The sequence below is a fragment of the Danio rerio genome, chromosome 24 (assembly GCF_049306965.1).
Source record: "Danio rerio strain Tuebingen ecotype United States chromosome 24, GRCz12tu, whole genome shotgun sequence".
Taxonomy (NCBI): domain Eukaryota; kingdom Metazoa; phylum Chordata; class Actinopteri; order Cypriniformes; family Danionidae; genus Danio; species Danio rerio.
In genome coordinates this window covers 3,097,616-3,119,361 of record NC_133199.1, presented here as the reverse complement: position 1 = coordinate 3,119,361, position 21,746 = coordinate 3,097,616, and the positions used below count along the sequence as shown (strand labels likewise).

General features: G+C 41.5%; 3 protein-coding genes across 13 annotated transcripts in view; 1 reads left to right on the top strand and 2 right to left on the bottom strand.

The window, feature by feature from the left end:
• Window positions 1-2,716, top strand: part of tubb6 (tubulin, beta 6 class V) — a 112,611-nt gene extending 109,895 nt beyond the window's left edge. For all 3 annotated transcript variants that reach the window (XM_073940381.1, NM_001328501.1, NM_001017762.2), the window contains 1 exon segment: window positions 1,540-2,716. In XM_073940381.1, coding sequence (XP_073796482.1) covers window positions 1,701-2,606 — 906 coding nt within the window. In that variant the 5' untranslated portion in view covers window positions 1,540-1,700 and the 3' untranslated portion in view covers window positions 2,607-2,716.
• eci2 (enoyl-CoA delta isomerase 2) overlaps window positions 1-10,049 on the bottom strand; it is a 39,232-nt gene extending 29,183 nt beyond the window's left edge. For 4 of the 6 annotated variants that reach the window (XM_073940256.1, XM_073940259.1, XM_073940254.1 and 1 more), the window contains exons 1-3: window positions 9,998-10,049; window positions 9,821-9,919; window positions 7,678-7,845 (exon numbers count right to left, since the gene is read on the bottom strand). The gene's annotated coding sequence lies outside the window, so the exon portion shown is untranslated. Of the gene's footprint in view, window positions 1-7,677; window positions 7,846-9,820 lie in introns of all 6 variants that reach the window. The other 2 variants (XM_073940257.1, XM_073940260.1) reach the window with 1 other exon arrangement.
• Window positions 10,050-11,633: 1,584 nt separating this feature from the next.
• The window catches only part of si:ch211-152c8.2, a 105,484-nt gene continuing 95,371 nt past the window's right edge, over window positions 11,634-21,746 (bottom strand). The window contains exon 16 of one of the 4 annotated variants that reach the window (XR_012399655.1): window positions 11,634-13,645. The gene's annotated coding sequence lies outside the window, so the exon portion shown is untranslated. The remainder of the gene's footprint in view (window positions 13,646-21,746) is intronic. The other 3 variants (XR_012399657.1, XR_012399658.1, XR_012399656.1) reach the window with 3 other exon arrangements.

Below are 21,746 nucleotides of genomic sequence, written 5' to 3'. Positions count from 1 at the left end.
CTCTCATTCAAGTGTCGTTAATAGGACGGTTCAACGCATTTTATTTGATAGGGTTTTTATTCAGATCTTTTTTCCAATCTTCTATTGTTTAGTCCAGCTTTGCTGAGCCCATGTGAGTTGTAGCCTCAGTTTACTGTTCTGAGCTGACAGCATTTCTTTTAGGGATGTGCCGATTAGGTTTTTCTGCCCTCGAGTTGGAGTCATTTGATTTTGAGTATCTACCGATACCGACACACCATCCGTTACTTCTATAATACATAAAAAATTAATAAATAAAGAAGAGTGAAAAAACAGATCCAGGATGTTCCTTAGGTTTTATATAATTCACCTTCTTTTAACGTTCAACAACTCTGTTAACAAACAGAGCACTCCTGTAAGGTAGCTTGTACAATCAAGTAATAAACAACATCAATTCTACATTTCTTGCAATCCCAAGTTTACGTATCTCACAGTTTGCTATGGCAATGTTGTCGTCATCAACTTTATAATACCTCCAGACAGCAGACATCCTTGCACTTTCCGCTTCAAGCTGCTTCCGTGTTCTACTCTGCCGACATTTAACCAAAAGCGTCTCTGCAACAAAGTGATATCATGCCGCACGCATTGCTGTTTCTGTTTGAAGTCAAGAAAAAGGTCCAACTCTGTGCCAACACATAACTATATGTTAAAAAATAATGAGAATATATATATATATTTACATATTTGAGTCCTAATCGGGAGGTAACGTCCTATTCCGATCAAGTCTAAAACCACGTGATCGGGCCCGATTTGCGATAGCGTAATCGGATCTGGACATTTCTGTAGACCTCGGTTGTAATGAAAGTCTTTTCTCCCCTGACATTAAGGCATTTTCTCTAGTACCTCAGACAGACCTAATCTGACAATTTAACTGAAAACTAAATTTTACCGAAAACTTTAATCTAAGATTACAAGGGCAAACTTTATTTTCTTAATGATATGCATGATGAATTGTTCACCATAAAACTAGCGATGTAAGTTACCAAATACGGTTAGTTTTGATTACATTTGTACTTTAAACCCCTGAGATGGTTGAGCATGAAATTACAGCGATTTCTGAAAGACTCAGATCAGCCCGTTTGGCACCAACAACCATGACATGTTCAGAGTCACTAAAATGACATTTCTTCTCCATGCACGTTTTGACCTTCAGCAGATCATCTTGAGCATGTCTACATGCCTAAATGCATTGAGTTGCTACTTTATGATTGGCTAGTACAACAATGTGTATAAGATCTTTATGTAAACAGGTCACATGCTGCTTTTGCCCAGTCACTGACACTACAAATATCCAAAGAAAGATGTTAGAGCACAAGTTCAAGTACAAGAATCACCCAGATAATCTTTCCCCCAAACAAACTGGCTGGAATGCATCCCAAGAATGAACATAAATGGGCATGCAGTATGTCAGAGGCTGTGATGAATGCTGCACAATTGCTGCACGGTTCACTCTGGAGAGCAGTTAAGAAGATTGTATTTCATGTTCATCGCAAACTAATCCTCATTGTATTGCTTTTGCAGGACAGACAGGTGCAGGCAACAACTGGGCCAAGGGCCACTACACTGAAGGAGCCGAGCTGGTGGACTCAGTGCTGGATATCGTCAGAAAAGAGTGCGAGTATTGCGACTGTCTGCAAGGCTTCCAGCTCACACACTCCCTCGGCGGAGGAACCGGATCAGGAATGGGAACGCTTCTCATAAGCAAGATCCGAGAGGAATACCCGGACCGCATCATGAACACGTTCAGCGTCATGCCTTCACCGAAAGTGTCTGATACGGTGGTGGAGCCGTACAACGCCACGCTCTCTGTGCATCAACTCGTGGAAAACACTGATGAAACGTACTGTATTGATAACGAGGCACTTTATGACATCTGCTTCCGCACGCTCAAGCTGACCACACCCACATATGGAGATCTCAATCATTTGGTGTCTGCAACGATGAGCGGCGTCACCACTTCGCTGCGGTTCCCCGGCCAGCTGAACGCAGATCTGCGCAAATTAGCGGTCAACATGGTGCCGTTCCCTCGCCTCCACTTCTTCATGCCCGGCTTCGCTCCACTGACCGCAAGAGGAAGCCAGCAGTATCGCGCCCTCACCGTGCCTGAACTCACCCAGCAGATGTTTGATGCCAGGAACATGATGGCCGCCTGTGACCCACGGTTAGGTCGTTACCTTACTGTCGCCACTGTATTCCGCGGGCCAATGTCAATGAAAGAAGTCGACGAGCAAATGCTGGCCATTCAGAACAAAAACAGCAGCTATTTTGTGGAGTGGATCCCCAACAACGTCAAAGTTGCAGTGTGTGACATTCCACCAAGGGGACTTAAAATGGCCTCCACTTTTATCGGCAACAGCACCGCCATCCAGGAACTCTTTAAGCGCATTTCTGAGCAATTTTCGGCTATGTTCAAGCGCAAGGCCTTCCTGCATTGGTTCACTGGAGAAGGAATGGATGAGATGGAGTTCACCGAGGCAGAGAGCAATATGAATGACCTGGTGTCAGAGTATCAGCAGTACCAGGAGGCCACATGCAGTATTGGCGAGGAAGCATTTGATGATGATGATGAGGAAGAAGTGAATGAGTGAACGACAGTTTTTTTTAGTGCTGTGAGTGTTTTATAAGTTTTGTATTTTACTTTTTTGTGAAGTCCTTGTAAACAAAGCTTGTTTGCAATAAATGCTTTCTGAGGACCATACAGTAGATGTTTGTACTGTGTACAGAGTATATTATTGAGTATTATAACTGAAAGGGGAGCTATTATGCATGACTTTGATAAGGGGTTTAAACACAGTTGTGTGGCAACATTTAATCAATCCATTGCTTAAAATCAGACTCAATAAAAACTGCAGAAACACTTTGATTGACATCCTCCCTTTGTGTGTGTCATCACAGTAGGAAAGCCCCGCCTGCTAGTGACCATCTCTCCCTCTTTAGCATAGGATGTTTGTCGTGTTTTTAAATCTGCCGCTATGCTGACACGCAAGCATTCGTAGCTCCGCCCTCTTTTGAAAAGACCCCAATCTCATTTGGTTTTTAAAGCGACAGTCGCCAAAACACCACAATTATGATCAAAGCATAAAAAAGGGTCAATTTCAGAGATTTATAAAACAGTATCTGTGTGGTATTTTGAGCTCAAACTTCACATACACACTCTAGGGACACGAGAGACTTGTTTTACATCTTGCAAAAAGGGGCATATAATAGGTTCCCTTTAATGGTGCAGTAGAATCTGGGGAAATGCTAACTTTACCTAGTCCAATGTGACGTATTGCAAGCAAGCATCGTATTGGGTACCACTTTATTTTGATGGTCTATTTGAGTATTAGTAGACTGTCTGCTTAATATCTGTTCATACTGCTCCTTCAACAGACATTTAACTGACTATAAGAAACTTGCAAGTACATGTTAACACTAACCCTAACCCCAACCTAACAGTCTACTTATAATCTAATGAGAATTAGTTGGCATGTAGATTCAACAAACGGACCATCAAAATAAAGTGACCTCATATTGTTTATAGTAAACATGCACTCTGCCATTAAGTGTAAGACACATTTTAATGCACATTAAAAGCGCTTTCTAAATGCATTTATGCAAACATTTTAGTTGATGCTGTTTCAGCTGATGCATGTCTAAACCTTTATTTGTTCTTTTAAAGCACACATCCTCTTCAATGGGCTACAGTATATGCACAGCAAATGTTTTTCAGCCACCGATAAACTTCCAGTAAAAGGTTGATGTCACTATTTTTTAAAATGTCATTGGGTTCCTTTTACAGCATCGGTAATGTCTTTTAATTAAAGTATAATCAGCTAAGCGCAGCACGGTGGCTCAGTGGTTAGCATTGTCACTTAACAGCAAGAAGGTCGCTGGTTCGAGTAAAGCTGGGGCAGTTGCCATTTCTGTGTGGAGCTTGCATGTTCTCCCTGTGTTGGTGTGGGTAAAGGTGAATTTGGTAATCAAAATTGTCCATAGTCAATGCCAAAGTGTATGGGTGTTTCCCAGTAATGGGAATAGAGGCTGGAAGGGCATCCGCTGCATAAGACGTATGCCAGAATAGGTTGCGGTTCATTCCGCTGTGGTGACCCGTGATAAATAAAAGACTAAGCCGAAGGAAACTGTATTAATGAATGAATAATCAGTTACATAGACTTAAGCATTCATTTAGTTGTCAAGCGTAAAACGAGATGAAAGGCTGTTTAAACGCAAGCACTGTCGAAAGCAGCAGGCCACCACAGAAACTACAGTGGTAAATTAACTTCTTTTATATTTTAATGACATGGTTCAGAACAATGTCATTTAATGCAGTGCTTCTTGTCCTGTGTGAGACCCACTTTATATCGTGTATCAGTTAATCAGTTAGTGAAGATTATTGATTTTAAACAAATCAAATCTTAAACGTGGTGAGTTTATAATGACATGACAGTTCACAGGAAGCACCTGAGCTGGCTTATTCAAAATTAGAAGTCCCTGTGCATATCATGCTGTCCAATTCTTCAGCAAATGCAAACAATAAATAATGTGGCAAGTCAATATAATCATTCCCTCCTTTATACTACTAGTTAAATCACAGAATAAACATGAATGAATATTTCAAGACTATTAAAATTGCTCAATAACTGTCTCTCTGTGGAAATGTGTCATTTGAACAGCTAGACAACAATCTCACATAGCATTAGATTCAACTCAGGCAAGTCATTTATTGTCCAAAGCTTGATAGTTTGTCTGAGCTTTTAACAAAATATTTGCAGTTTTATTCCTTCTAAAGTCTGAGAGATCTGACCGAGTGTTTGCCTGGACAGCACAGTTTAGAGCTGATCGCTCTGAAAAACACGTTTTGTTGATATCCGCTTGTGTTCTGTAAAGCACAGGCTCTTGTTGAGGCTCTAGACACAAATCCTGCTCCTATTATTGTGAAGAGCTGCTGATTCAGCTGATCTCCAATAGAGGACAATAGCGGAATCCAGCCTCAACACAACCATTCAACAAAAACAAAGACCTTCAGCTGGACTGGTCATTCTGTAGCAGGAGTCACTTTTAAACTGATGTGTTGTGGTGGATGGGGTACATCGCTCCACATTATTCATTCATTTTCTTTTTGGTTGAGTCCCTGTATTAATCAGGGGTCGCCACAGCGGAATGAACCACCAACTTATCCAGCATGTGTTTTACGCAGCGGATGCCCTTCCAGCCAAAACCGAACACTGGGAAACACCCCTACACTCTTGTATTTACACACATACACTACAACCAATTTAGCTTATTCTACTCACCTACAGCGCAGGTGTTTGGACTGTGGGGGGAAACCGGAGCACACAGAGGAAACCCACGCCAACACAGGGAAAACATGCAAACTCCACACAGAAATACTGCTTCACATTTTTTTCCACAATCTGCTAACTTGCTAACAAGGCTAAAAAAGTAATACAAAAAACACGGAAAGCTCCATGTGTGATATATTTTAAACCAGTTATATATTTGCTGGATCATGAAAGGCCAGTGCAGCTGTGGACGCAGTGGTTTCCATGTCTGACTCTGGTATGTTTAACAGCTGCGCTCAAATCAGCTGAGAGGAATAACTGGGTCACGACGACTGGGTCAAATCTTTGGTGTCCCCAGAGTGCGTATGTGAAGTTTCAGCTCAAAATACACCACAACTTTATAACACTTTGAAACTAACCGTTTTAGGCTTTGATCCAAATTAAGTAGTTTTAAAATTCTAATGGCAGACGGCTGCTTTTCAGTCAGGGCTGTTTATGCTAATGAGGGAGAGATCCTGACAAATGAGTGGGGCTTTCACCGTCTGATGGCACGTACGAATGGAGAATGCCAATTAAAGCATTTCTGCTGTCTGTTTTAATCAAATCTGATTATAAAAAATAGAATGAATTCATTTTACCATTAGGTGCTGGCTATATTCACATACTGTTGCCACATAACTGTGCCTAAACCCCTTATAAAAGTGTTTTTTGCATAATAGGGATCCTTTAAAAGATGCTCCAGTTTCATTAACTCACTGTGGAAGCATGCAGGAATCACTGCAGTCCCAATAAGGCTCTGGAAACAGACCTGGAATCTGCTCGTCTCGTTTGTTTAAACCAACTATAGTCATGCTTAGATAGAATTCAAACTTTAATATGTGGTTAAAATACGTATAGCTCCTATGCATAAATATTTATAAGACTTTGTTTTAAATGTACCATTAAGTGGTATCATGAGCATGGTGGAAGGCTGGCACAGATTCATGTTTCCAAATGAACCATATATTTGACTTCATCTCATATTTACGGCTCTTTTTAAGTTGTTTACACAAACCCTATCAGCAAGCTAGACACACTACAGTCTCTCCTATTCATCTCACATATATTATGCTATAGGGCAAACCATTCAGGCTTAAAATGTTCCCAACATTAGTTGGATTTTACTAGTAAGAATTACATTTTAGTTATCTGTTTTACTTTAAAATAAAATACAGCAGTTTGTCATTTCATATTTTTTATTATTTAAAATAATCCACTCTGATTAGTTTGGGATGTTTGTCATTGAGAGGGGTATATTTTAGTAAGTAAATTGCAATCTAAGCTCATATTTCACTTTAAATATTACATTAAAATGTCAAAAATAAAAATATGTTAAAATTATCAGTTACTGTGTTGTTTTTGTAAAAAATAGATAACTCTAAATCAGTTTGTACGAGTGAAAATGCCATTAAAATGACACATTTAATATTTTAGCCTACTATGGCTTGCTATATAGTATAATATATGTGGGATAAGAGTGTATTTTATCAAATAAAGGAGTATATTTCAGGAAATGCAGATCTGACTTTTGCATACTTTGCATTCCTAGTTTACAGTTAATATTTCTAATTAATGTGGAGTTTGTACTATAAAGTACACTTTCAAAATGTTGCTGCCTTAAAGTTAAAATGACTTATTAATTATTATATCAAAGTTACATAAAACTATTGGTTGCCATGACTTTTTTGTTTGTATCATTTTAGTGTGTGTTGCAAAAAAATAATTAGCAAAAATGTTAAAATGCTGAAATGATCCAATACTAAAGTCAATTTCTGACAGAATAGATTACTATTATAAAGCTACTAGCAACAGTGCATATACAACACCTAAACATGGGAATATTTTGGGCTAAAAAAGCTTGCCATCACTCTGAAATAATCAATTACTGCAACAGTGTGTAACAATAATAATCAGATAATTGATATCCATTTAAAAATAGATGAACAGATGGATCTTCAAGCAAAATATTTGCTCCCAAATCCAATTTGAGAGTCCCCAAAACAGCTTGATCTTTACATATCCATCTAAAAAAGTAAGCAATGCTGACATCTCCTGGACAGATCACGAGAAACACAAATGCAACTCTAATGCATGTTTTCAGAAGTTAAGAAAAGTGTTTGATATGATTGCTTGGTTCTTAAATTAGTTTCAGAAAGCAGGCTATACTTTTAATATTTACTCCAACTTCAGATAAAATGTTTGTTTACATTTGTGGTATATTTATTCAGAACAAATGTTTCCACCACTCCATCTTTCATGTCGTATGTGCAAACAGCAAGGATATTCTACCTTTGTTAAACCTATTAAATGCATTGTTCGCCCCCCCAACCAAAAAAAAAAAAAAAAGAAATCTCACCCTCCACTTGTTCCAATCCAGTTTGACTTTCTTCTGTTGAACACATTTATGCTTTTGAAGAACACTGGAAACTTCAGGGAAGATGAGGAGCTCAGTCTTTGGCAGGATTCGTCAATGCTGAGATGTGCTTCAGGCAGTCTGAGATCTGTGCAGCTACCATCGGCTCATCTAGTAAGTAAAAATACAAATCATATGTCATCAGGATCATCATGGTAGGAGCAACTGTTTGGTGTAAATAAAAAAGAAGAGGGGACCAAGGACTGAACCTGAAGAATCCCTCTGACCAGATGATGTGCTTTGGATTTACCTGTTGCACATATCACAGGGTGTTCATATATTCCGTGATCTTTTGACATGTAAGAGGTCTTTCTTCGCATTATAAAGCAATACTATCACAGAGGTATTCTTTCGTAGAAAATCACTGTCAATGTTTATATTAACCCACTTATTTGTGCACGTAGATGAAGGTGAGTATTTTCAAAAGAGACACAAAAACAGCATTAGTCAGCAACAAATAATAAGAGTCCTCAGACAATGTATTCAAAATTATTCCTCAGGTCTTTTTTTAAGTGTCCATGAGATCAATCGGTCAATTTTCTTATCATTTATAATAAGAATGTTAGTTTTAAGATTATTTGAATGCTAGTGTGCTGCTAAACAATGGCAAAATATTCATTTAGAAGAAATATTTAGCAGATTTTCTGTCCAATTAAATGCTTGCTTGAATATAAGTGTCTCACCTCTACGATATGCATCACTTTGGCTGTCATAGCCAGTGATTCTTGACAAGCTGTGATATGAGCAGTTGTGGAAAGAGTATTGAAAAATCATATTTAAGTAAAAGTACCATTGCTTGCCTAAAAATATTAGAGAAAATGTATCTGTTGTAAACATTACTCAGAGTTTGAGTAAAAAGTAGAGCTTGCAAAAGTACTTTAGTGAGTATTACACTGTGAAAAGCAGATGCATTTACATTTAGTTATTGCCCAGCAGGCACACAACATCATACGACGTTAATATTAGCCAACATCTTAAACCAAAGTCATATTGACCTCAAATACTGACATTTATTCGTAAGGTATGACAATCAAAATCCAATGCCTGATAGACGTCATAGTGGTAACGTCCACACAAAGTCAAGCTGTAACATCATCAGAGGTTGATTTTAGATTTGACATTGACGGATATTAATTAGTTATTAATGCTTCCAAACAGTTTGCTGCAATGGTAAAGCGCATATATCTTGAGGTAATACATTATGATGCGATTTACTCCATATGTGTGACGGGAATCACAGGACTGATTTATCTATTCTCCATAGACAAGAAATAATGAAGTAGTGACTGCAGGTTGAAGGAAAATAGTGGAGTAAAAGTACAGATACTGCACTAAAAATGAACTCAAGGGAAAGTAAAAGTACACATTTTAAAAATTACTTGGCATTTTTTCTAAAAAGTATGGAGCTGCTTGAAATGTCACATAATTAGTGCAAATTTTGTCAATATACTGAATAACACTTATCAGAAACCACAAAACAGCTTTATATTTTGTTTACGTTTAGTTGTTTTCCCCAGAGCAAATAAATATGACTAAATTACATTTTGAAATGATGGACATTCAGTTTATTAATAGTTTAGTCAGCAAATAAACAACGGTTTCAGACATTTTAAATCTTTAAACTTTGCCAGTATTTATTCAAACCATTAAGTTTTTTTAAAGTACAGTTTAGTATGAAGACCTCTTATTTTATTAATCTTATTAAATCAGACCACAATAACTGTTTCGATTTTACACACTGATTTATCAACATTTTATTTTATCACATCATCAAAACAAACGCTATTTTATGTTCACCAACGGTTAATTTAACCGTGGACACTTTACATGCTGTTATGATGATTTCTGTTTATATAAAATAACTTTAAATAGCCGATATTGTGACTTTGTTGAAGGGAATAAATGTATTTTCCACCCATATAAACTTTCTTGCTGATCTTCAAAGACTAGGCTTTTCAGCTGAATATTGTATGTGGTATTTCAAACATTAGCAGCATTTTAATCACCTCAAACACTACAGTATTAACGTTAAATAATTATTTACTATTGTTAAATAATAAACAATGAGAAAGAAAAAATGACTCACGATATCAAGACACCTGATGAATAAAGCCCGTCTCCTGGTGTTTTAATTTTTCTTGATTTTGAAGTTTTATTTCGCTAATCCTGTATTTCCTTAAAGACACTGAAAAGCAATGTTGGAGGAGTCAGATTAAACTGATGTCTTTGTTTATGGATATCTGGAGAGAAAATCTAACGTTACCTCTCCTCTGTTGTTCTCCTGCCGTGACGTCTCTCCAGCTCCCCCTACTGCTGACACGAAAAATCGCTTTGTGTATATTTACCACAGTCTACGATACTAATATATTCTGGAAGGATATTTGTATTTTAAACGCGCTATTTTAAATTTTACACTTGCTATTCAGTCTTTATTATATAAGTATACCTTATTTGGTTGTCCTAATTTTTTGAAACAAGACAAGGACAAATATTATTCAATAAATGTATGCATTTTTCTTGTGAAGTTAGCTTATACATAAATTAAGTGTAGTTTTTGAAGATGCTGAGCTACGATGTCCTGTTTTCTGTATAGACTATAATGATTAACCTCAGGTGAAGAGCTAATGTGTCTTTTTTCAACTTCATAAGGCTTCTTTTACAGCATCGATGTTGTAATGTCATTAAAATATAATCAGTTAAACAGACTTCAGCGTTCTTTTAGTTGTTCAAGCGTAGACAAACGAGACAAAAGCCTTTACACGCACGCGCCCACCATGATTAGCGGGCTGGCGCCGAAATACCAAGTAAGTCCTTCTGCATACTTCTGAAAAAAAATATTTCGCTGTGTGGTTTTCATACAGTTTTCTAAATTCTGCAACTAATATATTTATACTCAAATTGTATTTGTCGCTGACAGTGTTTACTATTTGCATATGTTATTTGTTTATTTCTGTTATGTGTATTCTCTATGGCTTTCTACAAAGAGGATACATTTGCTTTTGTGCAACTTGCTGTGTGATCCACTTTTTAATTTAATTTCACATTTATTGACACCCCGAATGCTATTCACAAGCACATAATTGTGTAAACTATTAACACGACAACATAACAGAAAACAAAAAGTTAATGAGTTCGCAAATTGTAATTAACTTGGTCACTTTAAGAGCGCAGAACCGTTGTTTGACGTCACGCATTCCAAGAATTTTGACGGCCGAAATAGAACACGTTCGAATCGCAAAGCGTCATACTCTCGGCTAAAGTCAAGATGGTTGCAGCATTTTTGTGTGTGTTATTTAGCTTTTTTTTGTTAATTATTTACTTAATTTTAATATTTCTTTAAAGCATATTCGTTACTCGCTTATTTCCTGTCGTCGTCTTCAGTATTTTGACTGCAGTGGAAGCAGACTCTCTCTGAGGATCGGCCGTCGCAGCTGCTTGCAAGTACACCAATTGCTATATATTGTCAGAAAGACTGATTGCTAAATATTGTTTTATATTTTATTAATATTTTGACATTGTGTTATTAGTTGTGGTTGAAACCTGTTAACGGTCACGTATGTCTCCTAGATAGACTGCAAGAAATGCTCTTTTTTGAGTTAATGTCATGTTTCTAGTCCGAATATCTTTAAAATATTGTTAAATTAAGAAACATTTTTTACATAAGCAAAAATGATCTTGTTTTTAGAAATAATATATATATATATATTTTATGTGAGCTTTTTACTAAAACAAGCAAAATAATCTGCCAAAAGCAAACTGTTTAGCTTGTTTTAAGGAAGAAACTCACTTAATTTTGACATTTATATTTCCAATTGCAAGATAGATAGATAGATAGATAGATAGATAGATAGATAGATAGATAGATAGATAGATAGATAGGTTATTGTTTTTCTTAATTTGCATTATTTAGATTTTAGTTTGATATGAGCAATTCCAAGCAAATGTCAACCTTGCTGTGAAAAAAATAAATTTTTACTAAAATAGCGAAACCCTTTCAGGGATTTTTGAGTAGGCTTGTATTTTATAGTATTGTAAAAATGCTCAAAAATGTCTGTCTTTGTTTTCAAACAATTATATTTGATTTACCAAAGTCATCTAAGTGACAAGTTCACATTCAAAATTTCCACAAAATCCAGAATTTCTACAAAGTGTGTTGTATACTGTTAACTTGCAGACATTTTTGGTCACATCCATATTGGATGCTCATTTAACGTATAAAAAAAGTTTTATAGATTGACATTTTTCTGATCCCATAACCCTGTGGTTAATTGCTCAGGAAAATATGAACATGTTTCAATATAATTAAACACATACTTTCTCTGTGAATTATGTTTTCAGTTTTTACTGCAATTATTACATTCATAATGCTGGGATTGCTCATATATAGAAAATGACCTATAAAATATATGCAACGTGTATATGATGTTATTTGTGAATATTTAAAGAATACAGATGCTAAAGCCTCCATGTGCTGTTTAACATTTTCTTCTAAAATTATCAGTTTTTCCTCAGCCTCCTGTTTATGTTTAGTTATGGAATGAAAATAATTTAATTTAATAATTTAATCACCATGAAAGTGAAATTTCTGTACCTACACACTGGAGTCTGAGAAAAAATCCTCACTTTAGAAGAAAACATTTATACAGCGTTTACATCTGTACTCTTTGTATGTCTTTATGTTTTTCTATTGTTGTCTTTATAGTGGTTTTACTGTAGATGAAAGCACACTCTTACAAGGATTTTGAGGTATTTAGACTATTTCAATGTGGTGATGAACATATCCGGCTTGTTATCATTATGTTACATAACTGTAACAAGAAGCAATTGAATTATATCTTTACGTTAAAACAGCTATCATAGAATTAATTATCAACATTTTTGTATTCTTAGAAGTTGAAAATGTAAAGCAGGAAACATTAGTACCATTGTTATTGTTTATATCCCTCAAAATGGTTGGTTTTTGTATTCACACATTTAGATTTTCTTCTTGATAATGTCACTTCAGAAAAGTTTTCTAAATTTTAAATAGTAAAATCATATTAGCAGCCAATGACTATCAAAGTACAACATTGTTTAGTCCATTAAATGGTGCTCATGTTGTTTTGAAGTCATACCTGCATGCGGTTCCAGACTGAATATTAAAAGTAGCTTGTCACAAGTTGTCACTTTTTAAAAAATGAATGAAATGTGCGACTATCAGCTGGATCACCTGCTGCGGACCACTTGAAGCACAGCAAAGGTAAGACGGAGAAAAATACATGAGTAATAATTATCTAACTGAAAACAAAAATCAGCCGGTTTCACAGACAAGACTTAAAGAGATAGTTCACTCAAAAATTAATATACAATTAGGCCTGTCACAATAATCAATATATCGACTTATCTCACAACACATGGACATGACCTCAATCATTTTTGATGACGCAATAAATGTATTGGCCATACCTAAAAACTGATTCTAGCAACATTTTAGCTGAGTGTGCAACATCTCAATCTCTATCGGAGCTGTTAGTGTCAGTGTTGTTGAAAACACTACAGTATTTACTAAATTACTATAATTTATTTTCATGTGTGTGTCTGACAATTGAAAATAGATCTGGTAGCAGATATCGCAGCCTCTGTTACTTTTTACCTTGCACTTTTTTGTTAACATTCATTATTATTACAGTTTTTCTCAGTGGCTTTGGTGCATTTCTCACAACACTACTTACATTTGCACAACAGGTAATGCATTTCTCAAAACAGTTAGTCATTTGTGCACGTCATAGTAGCAGTTTCTCACGCTGGAGGGACTATGTCTCTCGGCTGGCCTGGGAATGCCTCGGGATGCCCCCGGAGGAGCTGGAGGAAGTGTCTGGGGAGAGGGAAGTCCGGGGTTCTCTCCTAAGACTGCTGCCCCGCGACCCGGCCACTGAAAAGCAGCAGAAGATGAATGAATGTATTATTGTTAAATACTTAATTTGTTTTATTTTTGCTCACTAATTGTTATATTTTTCGATTTGTCATGAGTGTGTATTATTTGTTTACTGTTAACTTGCTTTGAAGTGTGATCATGTGATATGCATGTTTGTTCTTGTATAGATATTGTTAAATATGCATTTGTAAAAAAATGTAATGGTTAAATTGCTTAAATTGTCTGATTGTCATGATTGCTTTTCTGTATCATTTCCTTTTTGTTAACTTGCTTTGCTGTATTTGCATGTGATTTGCATACTTATGTTTTTGTATTCTTACATTGATATGTTATTGTAAATTATTCATTTGTATTTATTTTTATTTTTGGTTGTTAATTGTTATATTTTTCCATATTGAGTTATTTGTGTTTTTGTTAACTTGGTCATCCATGTTCTTGTATTTTTGAAAATATTGTTAAATACTCAATATGGATTTGTACTTTTTTAACTTGTTAAATTGTTATATTATCCGATTGTCATAATTATTGTTTCGTATCAATTATGTTTTTGTTAACTTGCTTTGCTGTAAATTTGCACCTGAATTGTATATTTTTGTATAGATATTATTGTTAATTTTAAAGATAGATATGTATTGTCCCATTTTTAAGAAGGGGGACCGGAAGGTGTGCTCCAACTATAGGGGGATCACACTCCTCAGCCTCCCGGGGAAAGTCTATGCCAAGGTACTGAAGAGGAGGATCCGGCCAATGGTTGAACCTAGGATCCAGGAGGAACAATGCGGTTTTCGTCCGGACTGTGGTACACTGGACCAGCTCTATACCCTCACCAGGGTGCTCGAGGGTTCATGGGAGTATGTCCAACCAGTCCACATGTGTTTTGTGGACTTGGAGAAGGCATTCATTCGTGTCCCTCGTGGCATTCTGTGAAGGGTGCTCGGGGAGTATGGGGTCAGAGGCGATCTGTTGAGGGCCGTCTCGTCCCTGTATGAACAGAGTGGGAGTCTGGTTCGCATTGCCGGCAATAAGTCAGACTTGTTTCCAGTGCATGTTGGACTCCGGCAGGGCTGCCCCTTGTAACAAATTCTATTCATCATTTTTACGGACGGAATTTCAAGGCGCAGCCTTTGGCTGGAGGGGGTCCGGTTCAGGGACCACAGGATTTCATTTCTGTTATTCGTAGTTCTGTTGGCTTCATCGAACATGGACCTTCAGCAAGCACTGAGGTGGTTTGCTGCCGAGTGTGATGCGGCTGGGATGGGAATCAGCACCTACAAGTTCGAGGCCATGTTGCTCCACCGGAAAGAGGTGGTTTGCCTTCTCCAGTTGGAGGAAAGTCCTTACCCCAGGTGGAGGAGTTGAAGTATCTCGGGGTTTTGTTCACTAGTGAGGGAAAGATGGAACGTGAGATTGACAGGCGGATTAGTGCAGCGGCAGCAGTAATGCGGTCGATGTACTGGTCCGTTGCGGTGAAGAAGGACCTGAGCCGAAAGGCAAAGCTCTCGATTTACTGGTCAATCTACGTTCCTACTCTGGCCTATTTTGGTCGTGAGCTTTGGGTCATGACCGAAAGGACAAGATCTCGGATATAAGCAGCCGAAATGAGTTTCCTTCGAAAGGTGGCAGGGCACACTCTTTTGGATAGGGTGAGGAGCTCTGACACCCGGCAGGAGCTCTGAGTAGAGCCGCTGCTCCTCCACATCGAGAGAAGTCAGCTGAGGTGGCTTGGGCATCTGATTCGGATGCCTCCTAATTGCCTACCAAGGGAGGTGTTCCGGGCATGTCCCAATGGATTTTTGCTCACTGATTGTTAAATTTTTTGATTTGTCAAGATTGTGTATCATTTGTTTTATGTTAACTTTCTTTGCTGTATTTGCATACGATATGTATATTTATTGTTTGGCATTTTTGTGTAGGCCTGTTTTTGTTAAATGCTTGTTTTGCATATTTTTTTTATTTTTGTTAGTTGTATATACTGATTTGTCATAATTGTGTATTATTTCTGTTTTTGTTCAATTGTTATATTGTCACGAATTTGTATCATTTGTGGAGTGGTGGGATAAGGTAGGTAGGTAGAGTCCTCCAAATAGGAGGAGGTGGTGGTGGGCCTAGGTAGGTAGGTAAAGTCCTCCAAAAAGGAGGAGGAGGTGGTGGACATAGGTAGGTAGGAAGAGTCCTCCAAATAGGATGAGGTGGTGGTGGGGATAGGTAGGTAGATAGTTAAAAGTCCTCCACATAGGAAAGGGTGGTAGTGAGCCTAGGAAGGTAGGTTGTTAGGTAGGTAGAGTCCTCCAAAGAGGAGGAGGTGGTGGTGGGCATAGGTAGGTAGGTAGGTTGAGTCCTCCAAAAAGGAGGAGGTGGTGGTGGGCCTAGGTAGGTAGGTAGGTATGTAAAGTCCTCCAAATTGGAGGAGGTGGAGGTGGGCCTAGGTAGGTAGGTAGGTAGATAGTTAAAAGTCCTCCAAATAGGAGGGGGTGGTGGTGGGCCTAGGTAGGTAGGTAGGTAGAGTCCTCCAAATAGGAGGAGGTGGTGGTGGGCCTAGGTAGGTAGGTAGGTAGGTAGGTAAAGTCCTCCAAATTGGAGGAGGTGGTGGTGGGCCTAGGTAGGTAGGTAGAGTCCTCCAAATAGGAGGAGGTGGTGGTGGGCCTAGGTAGGTAGGTAGGTAAAGTCCTCCAAATCGGAGGAGGTGGTGGTGGGCCAAGGTAGGTAGGTAGAGTCCTCCAAATAGGAGGCGATGGTGGTGGGCCTAGGTAGGTAGATAGTTAAAAGTCCTCCATATAGGAGGGGGTGGTGGTGGGCCTAGGTAGGTAGGTAGAGTCCTCCAAATAGGAGGAGGTGGTGGTGGGCCTAGGTAGGTAGGTAGGTATGTAAAGTCCTCCAAATTGGAGGTGGAGGTGGGCCTAGGTAGGTAGGTAGGTAGATAGTTAAAAGTCCTCCAAATAGGAGGGGGTGGTGGTGGGCCTAGGTAGGTAGGTAGGTAGAGTCCTCCAAATCGGAGGAGGTGGTGGTGGGCCAAGGTAGGTAGGTAAAGTCCTCATAATTGGAGGAGGTGGTGGTGGGCATAGGTAGGAAGGTAGGTAGGTAGTTAAAAGTCCTCCAAAAAGGAGGTGGTGGTGGTGGGCCTAGGTAGGTAGGTAGGTAGAGTCCTCCAAATTGGAGGAGGTGGTGGTGGGCCAAAGTAGGTAGGTAGAGTCCTCCAAATAGGAGGCGGTGGTGGTGGGCCTAGGTAGGTAGATAGTTAAAAGTCCTCCACATAGGAGGGGGTGTGGTGGGCCTAGGTAGGTAGGTAGGTAGAGTCCTCCAAATCAGAGGAGGTGGTGGTGGGCCAAGGTAGGTAGGTAGAGTCCTCCAAATAGAAGGCGGTAGTGGTGGGCCTAGGTAGGTAGATAGTTAAAAGTCCTCCATATAGGAGGGGGTGGTGGTGGACCTAGGTAGGTAGGTTGTTAGGTAGGTAGAGTCCTCCAGATAGGAGGAGGTGGTGGTGGGCATTGGTAGGTAGGTAGAGTCTTCCAAATAGGAGGAGGTGGTGGTGGGCCTAAGTAGGTAGGTAGGTATGTAAAGTCCTCCAAATTGGAGGAGGTGGTGGTGGGCCTAGGTAGGTAGGTAGGTAGATAGTTAAAAGTCCTCCAAATAGGAGGGGGTGGTGGTGGGCCTAGGTAGGTAGGTAGAGTCCTCCAAATAGGAGGAGGTGGTGGTGTGCCTAGGTAGGTAGATAGGGAAAAGTCCTCCACATAGGAGGGGGTGGTGGTGGGCCTAGGTAGGTAGGTTGTTAGGTAGGTAGAGTCCTCCAAATCGGAGGAGGTGGTGGTGGGCCTAGGTAGGTAGGTAGAGTCCTACAAAACGGAGGAGGTGGTGGTGGGCCTAGGTAGGTAGGTAGAGTCCTCCAAATAGGAGGAGGTGGTGGTGGGCCTAGGTAGGTAGATAGTTAAAAGTCCTCCACATAGGATGGGGTGGTGGTGGGCCTAGGTAGGTAGATTGTTAGGTAGGTAGAGTCCTCCAGATAGGAGGAGGTGGTGGTGGGCATACGTAGGTAGGTATAGTCCTCCAAATAGGAGGAGGTGGTGGGCCTAGGTAGATAGGTAGGTAAAGTCCTCCAAATTGGAGGAGGTGGTGGTGGGCCTAGGTAGGTAAGTAGGTAGATAGTTAAAAGTCCTCCAAATTGAAGGGGGTGGTGGTGGGCCTAGGTAGGTAGGTAGGTAGAGTCCTCCAAATAGGAAGCGGTGGTGGTGGGTCTAGGTAGGTAGATAGTTAAAAGTCCTCCACATAGGAGGGGGTGGTGGTGGGCCTAGGTAGGTAGGTTGTTAGGTAGGTAGAGTCCTCCAAATCGGAGGAGGTGGTGGTGGGCCTAGGTAGGTAGGTAGAGTCCTACAAATCGGAGGAGGTGGTGGGCGTAGGTAGGTAGGTAAAGTCCTCCAAATTGGAGGAGGTGGTGGTGGGCCTAGGTAGGTAGATGGGTAGAGTCCTCCAAATAGGAGGCGGTGGTGGTGGGTCTAGGTAGGTAAATAGTTAAAAGTCCTCCACATAGGAGGGGGTGGTGGTGGGCCTAGGTAGGTAGGTAGAGTCCTCCAAATAGGAGGAGGTGGTGGTGGGCCTAGGTAGGTAGGTAAAGTCCTTCAAATTGGAGGAGGTGGTAGGTAAATAGTTAAAAGACCTCCAAATAGGAGGGGGTGGTGGTGGGCCTAGGTAGGTAGGTAGGTAGATAGTTAAAAGTCCTCCAAATAGAAGGGGTGGTGGTGGTCCTAGGTAGGTAGGTAGGTAGAGTCCTTCAAATCGGAGGAGGTGGTGGTGGGCCAAGGTAGGTAGGTAAAGTCCTCCAAATTGGAGGAGGTGGTGGTGGGCATAGGTAGGAAGGTAGGTAGTTAGTTAAAAGTCCTCCAAATATGAGGGGGTGGTGGTGGGCCTAGGTAGGTAGGTAGGTAGAGTCCTCCAAATCGGAGGAGGTGGTGGTGGGCCAAGGCAGGTAGGTAGAGTCCTCCAAACAGGAGGAGGTGGTGGTGGGCCTAGGTAGGTAGGTAGGTATGTAAAGTCCTCCAAATTGGAGGAGGTGGTGGTGGGCCTAGGTAGGTAGGTAGGTAGATAGTTAAAAGTCCTCCAAATTGAAGGGGGTGGTGGTGGGCCTAGGTAGGTAGGTAGGTAGAGTCCTCCAAATAGGAGGAGGTGGTGGTGGGCCTAGGTAGGTAGATAGTTAAAAGTCCTCCATATAGGAGGGGGTGGTGGTGGGCCTAGGTAGGTAGGTTGTTAGGTAGGTAGAGTCCTCCAGATAGGAGGAGGTGGTGGTGGGCATACGTAGCTAGGTATAGTCCTCCAAAGAGGAGGAGGTGGTGGTGGGCCTAGGTAGGTAGGTAGGTATGTAAAGTCCTCCAAAGTGGAGTAGGTGGTGGTGGGCCTAGGTAGGTAGGTAGGTAGATAGTTAAAAGTCTTCCAAATTGAAGGGGGTGGTGGTGGGCCTAGGTAGGTAGGTAGGTAGAGTCCTCCAAATAGGAGGAGGTGGTGGTGGGCCTAGGTAGGTAGATAGTTAAAAGTCCTCCATATAGGAGGGGGTGGTGGTGGGCCTAGGTAGGTAGGTTGTTAGGTAGGTAGAGTCCTCCAAATCGGAGGAGGTGGTGGTGGGCCTAGGTAGGTAGGTAGAGTCCTACAAATCGGAGGAGGTGGTGGGCGTAGGTAGGTAGGTAAAGTCCTCCAAATTGGAGGAGGTGGTGGTGGGCCTAGGTAGGTAGATGGGTAGAGTCCTCCAAATAGGAGGCGGTGGTGGTGGGTCTAGGTAGGTAAATAGTTAAAAGTCCTCCACATAGGAGGGGGTGGTGGTGGGCCTAGGTAGGTAGGTAGAGTCCTCCAAATAGGAGGAGGTGGTGGTGGGCCTAGGTAGGTAGGTAAAGTCCTTCAAATTGGAGGAGGTGGTAGGTAAATAGTTAAAAGACCTCCAAATAGGAGGGGGTGGTGGTGGGCCTAGGTAGGTAGGTAGGTAGAGTCCTCCAAATCGGAGGAGGTGGTGGTGGGCCTAGGTAGGTAGGTAGGTAGATAGTTAAAAGTCCTCCAAATAGAAGGGGTGGTGGTGGTCCTAGGTAGGTAGGTAGGTAGAGTCCTTCAAATCGGAGGAGGTGGTGGTGGGCCAAGGTAGGTAGGTAAAGTCCTCCAAATTGGAGGAGGTGGTGGTGGGCATAGGTAGGAAGGTAGGTAGTTAGTTAAAAGTCCTCCAAATATGAGGGGGTGGTGGTGGGCCTAGGTAGGTAGGTAGGTAGAGTCCTCCAAATCGGAGGAGGTGGTGGTGGGCCAAGGCAGGTAGGTAGAGTCCTCCAAACAGGAGGAGGTGGTGGTGGGCCTAGGTAGGTAGGTAGGTATGTAAAGTCCTCCAAATTGGAGGAGGTGGTGGTGGGCCTAGGTAGGTAGGTAGGTAGGTAGATAGTTAAAAGTCCTCCAAATTGAAGGGGGTGGTGGTGGGCCTAGGTAGGTAGGTAGGTAGAGTCCTCCAAATAGGAGGAGGTGGTGGTGGGCCTAGGTAGGTAGATAGTTAAAAGTCCTCCATATAGGAGGGGGTGGTGGTGGGCCTAGGTAGGTAGGTTGTTAGGTAGGTAGAGTCCTCCAGATAGGAGGAGGTGGTGGTGGGCATACGTAGCTAGGTATAGTCCTCCAAAGAGGAGGAGGTGGTGGTGGGCCTAGGTAGGTAGGTAGGTATGTAAAGTCCTCCAAAGTGGAGTAGGTGGTGGTGGGCCTAGGTAGGTAGGTAGGTAGATAGTTAAAAGTCTTCCAAATTGAAGGGGGTGGTGGTGGGCCTAGGTAGGTAGGTAGGTAGAGTCCTCCAAATAGGAGGAGGTGGTGGTGGGCCTAGGTAGGTAGATAGTTAAAAGTCCTCCATATAGGAGGGGGTGGTGGTGGGCCTAGGTAGGTAGGTTGTTAGGTAGGTAGAGTCCTCCAGATAGGAGGAGGTGGTGGTGGGCATAGGTAGGTAGGTAGAGTCCTCCAAATAGGAGGAGGTGGTGGTGGGCCTAGGCAGGTAGGTAGGTAGGTAGAGTCCTCCAAATCGGAGGAGGTGGTGGTGGGCCAAGGTAGGTAGGTAAAGTCCTCATAATTGGAGGAGGTGGTGGTGGGCATAGGTAGGAAGGTAGGTAGGTAGTTAAAAGTCCTCCAAAAAGGAGGAGGTGGTGGTGGGCCTAGGTAGGTAGGTAGGTAGAGTCCTCCAAATCGGAGGAGGTGGTGGTGGGCCAAGGTAGGTAGGTAGAGTCCTCCAAATAGGAGGCGGTGGTGGTGGGCCTAGGTAGGTAGATAGTTAAAAGTCCTCCACATAGGAGGGGGAGGTGGTGGGCCTAGGTAGGTAGGTAGGTAGAGTCCTCCAAATCGGAGGAGGTGGTGGTGGGCCAAGGTAGGTAGGTAGAGTCCTCCAAATAGGAGGCGGTGGTGGTGGGCCTAGGTAGGTAGGTAGGTAGGTATGTAAAGTCCTCCATATAGGAGGGGGTGGTGGTGGGCCTAGGTAGGTAGGTAGAATCCTCCAAACAGGAAGAGGTGGTGGTGGGCCTAGGTAGGTAGGTAGGTATGTAAAGTCCTACAAATTGGAGGAGGTGGTGGTGGGCCTAGGTAGGTAGGTAGGTAGATAGTTAAAAGTCCTCCAAATTGAAGGGGGTGGTGGTGGGCCTAGGTAGGTAGGTAGGTAGAGTCCTCCAAATAGGAGGAGGTGGTGGTGGGCCTAGGTAGGTAGATAGTTAAAAGTCCTCCATATAGGAGGGGGTGGTGGTGGGCCTAGGTAGGTAGGTTGTTAGGTAGGTAGAGTCCTCCAGATAGAAGGAGGTGGTGGTGGGCATAGGTAGGAAGGTAGGTAGTTAGTTAAAAGTCCTCCAAATATGAGGGGGTGGTGGTGGGCCTAGGTAGGTAGGTAGGTAGAGTCCTCCAAATCGGAGGAGGTGGTGGTGGGCCAAGGCAGGTAGGTAGAGTCCTCCAAACAGGAGGAGGTGGTGGTGGGCCTAGGTAGGTAGGTAGGTATGTAAAGTCCTCCAAATTGGAGGAGGTGGTGGTGGGCCTAGGTAGGTAGGTAGGTAGATAGTTAAAAGTCCTCCAAATTGAAGGGGGTGGTGGTGGGCCTAGGTAGGTAGGTAGGTAGAGTCCTCCAAAT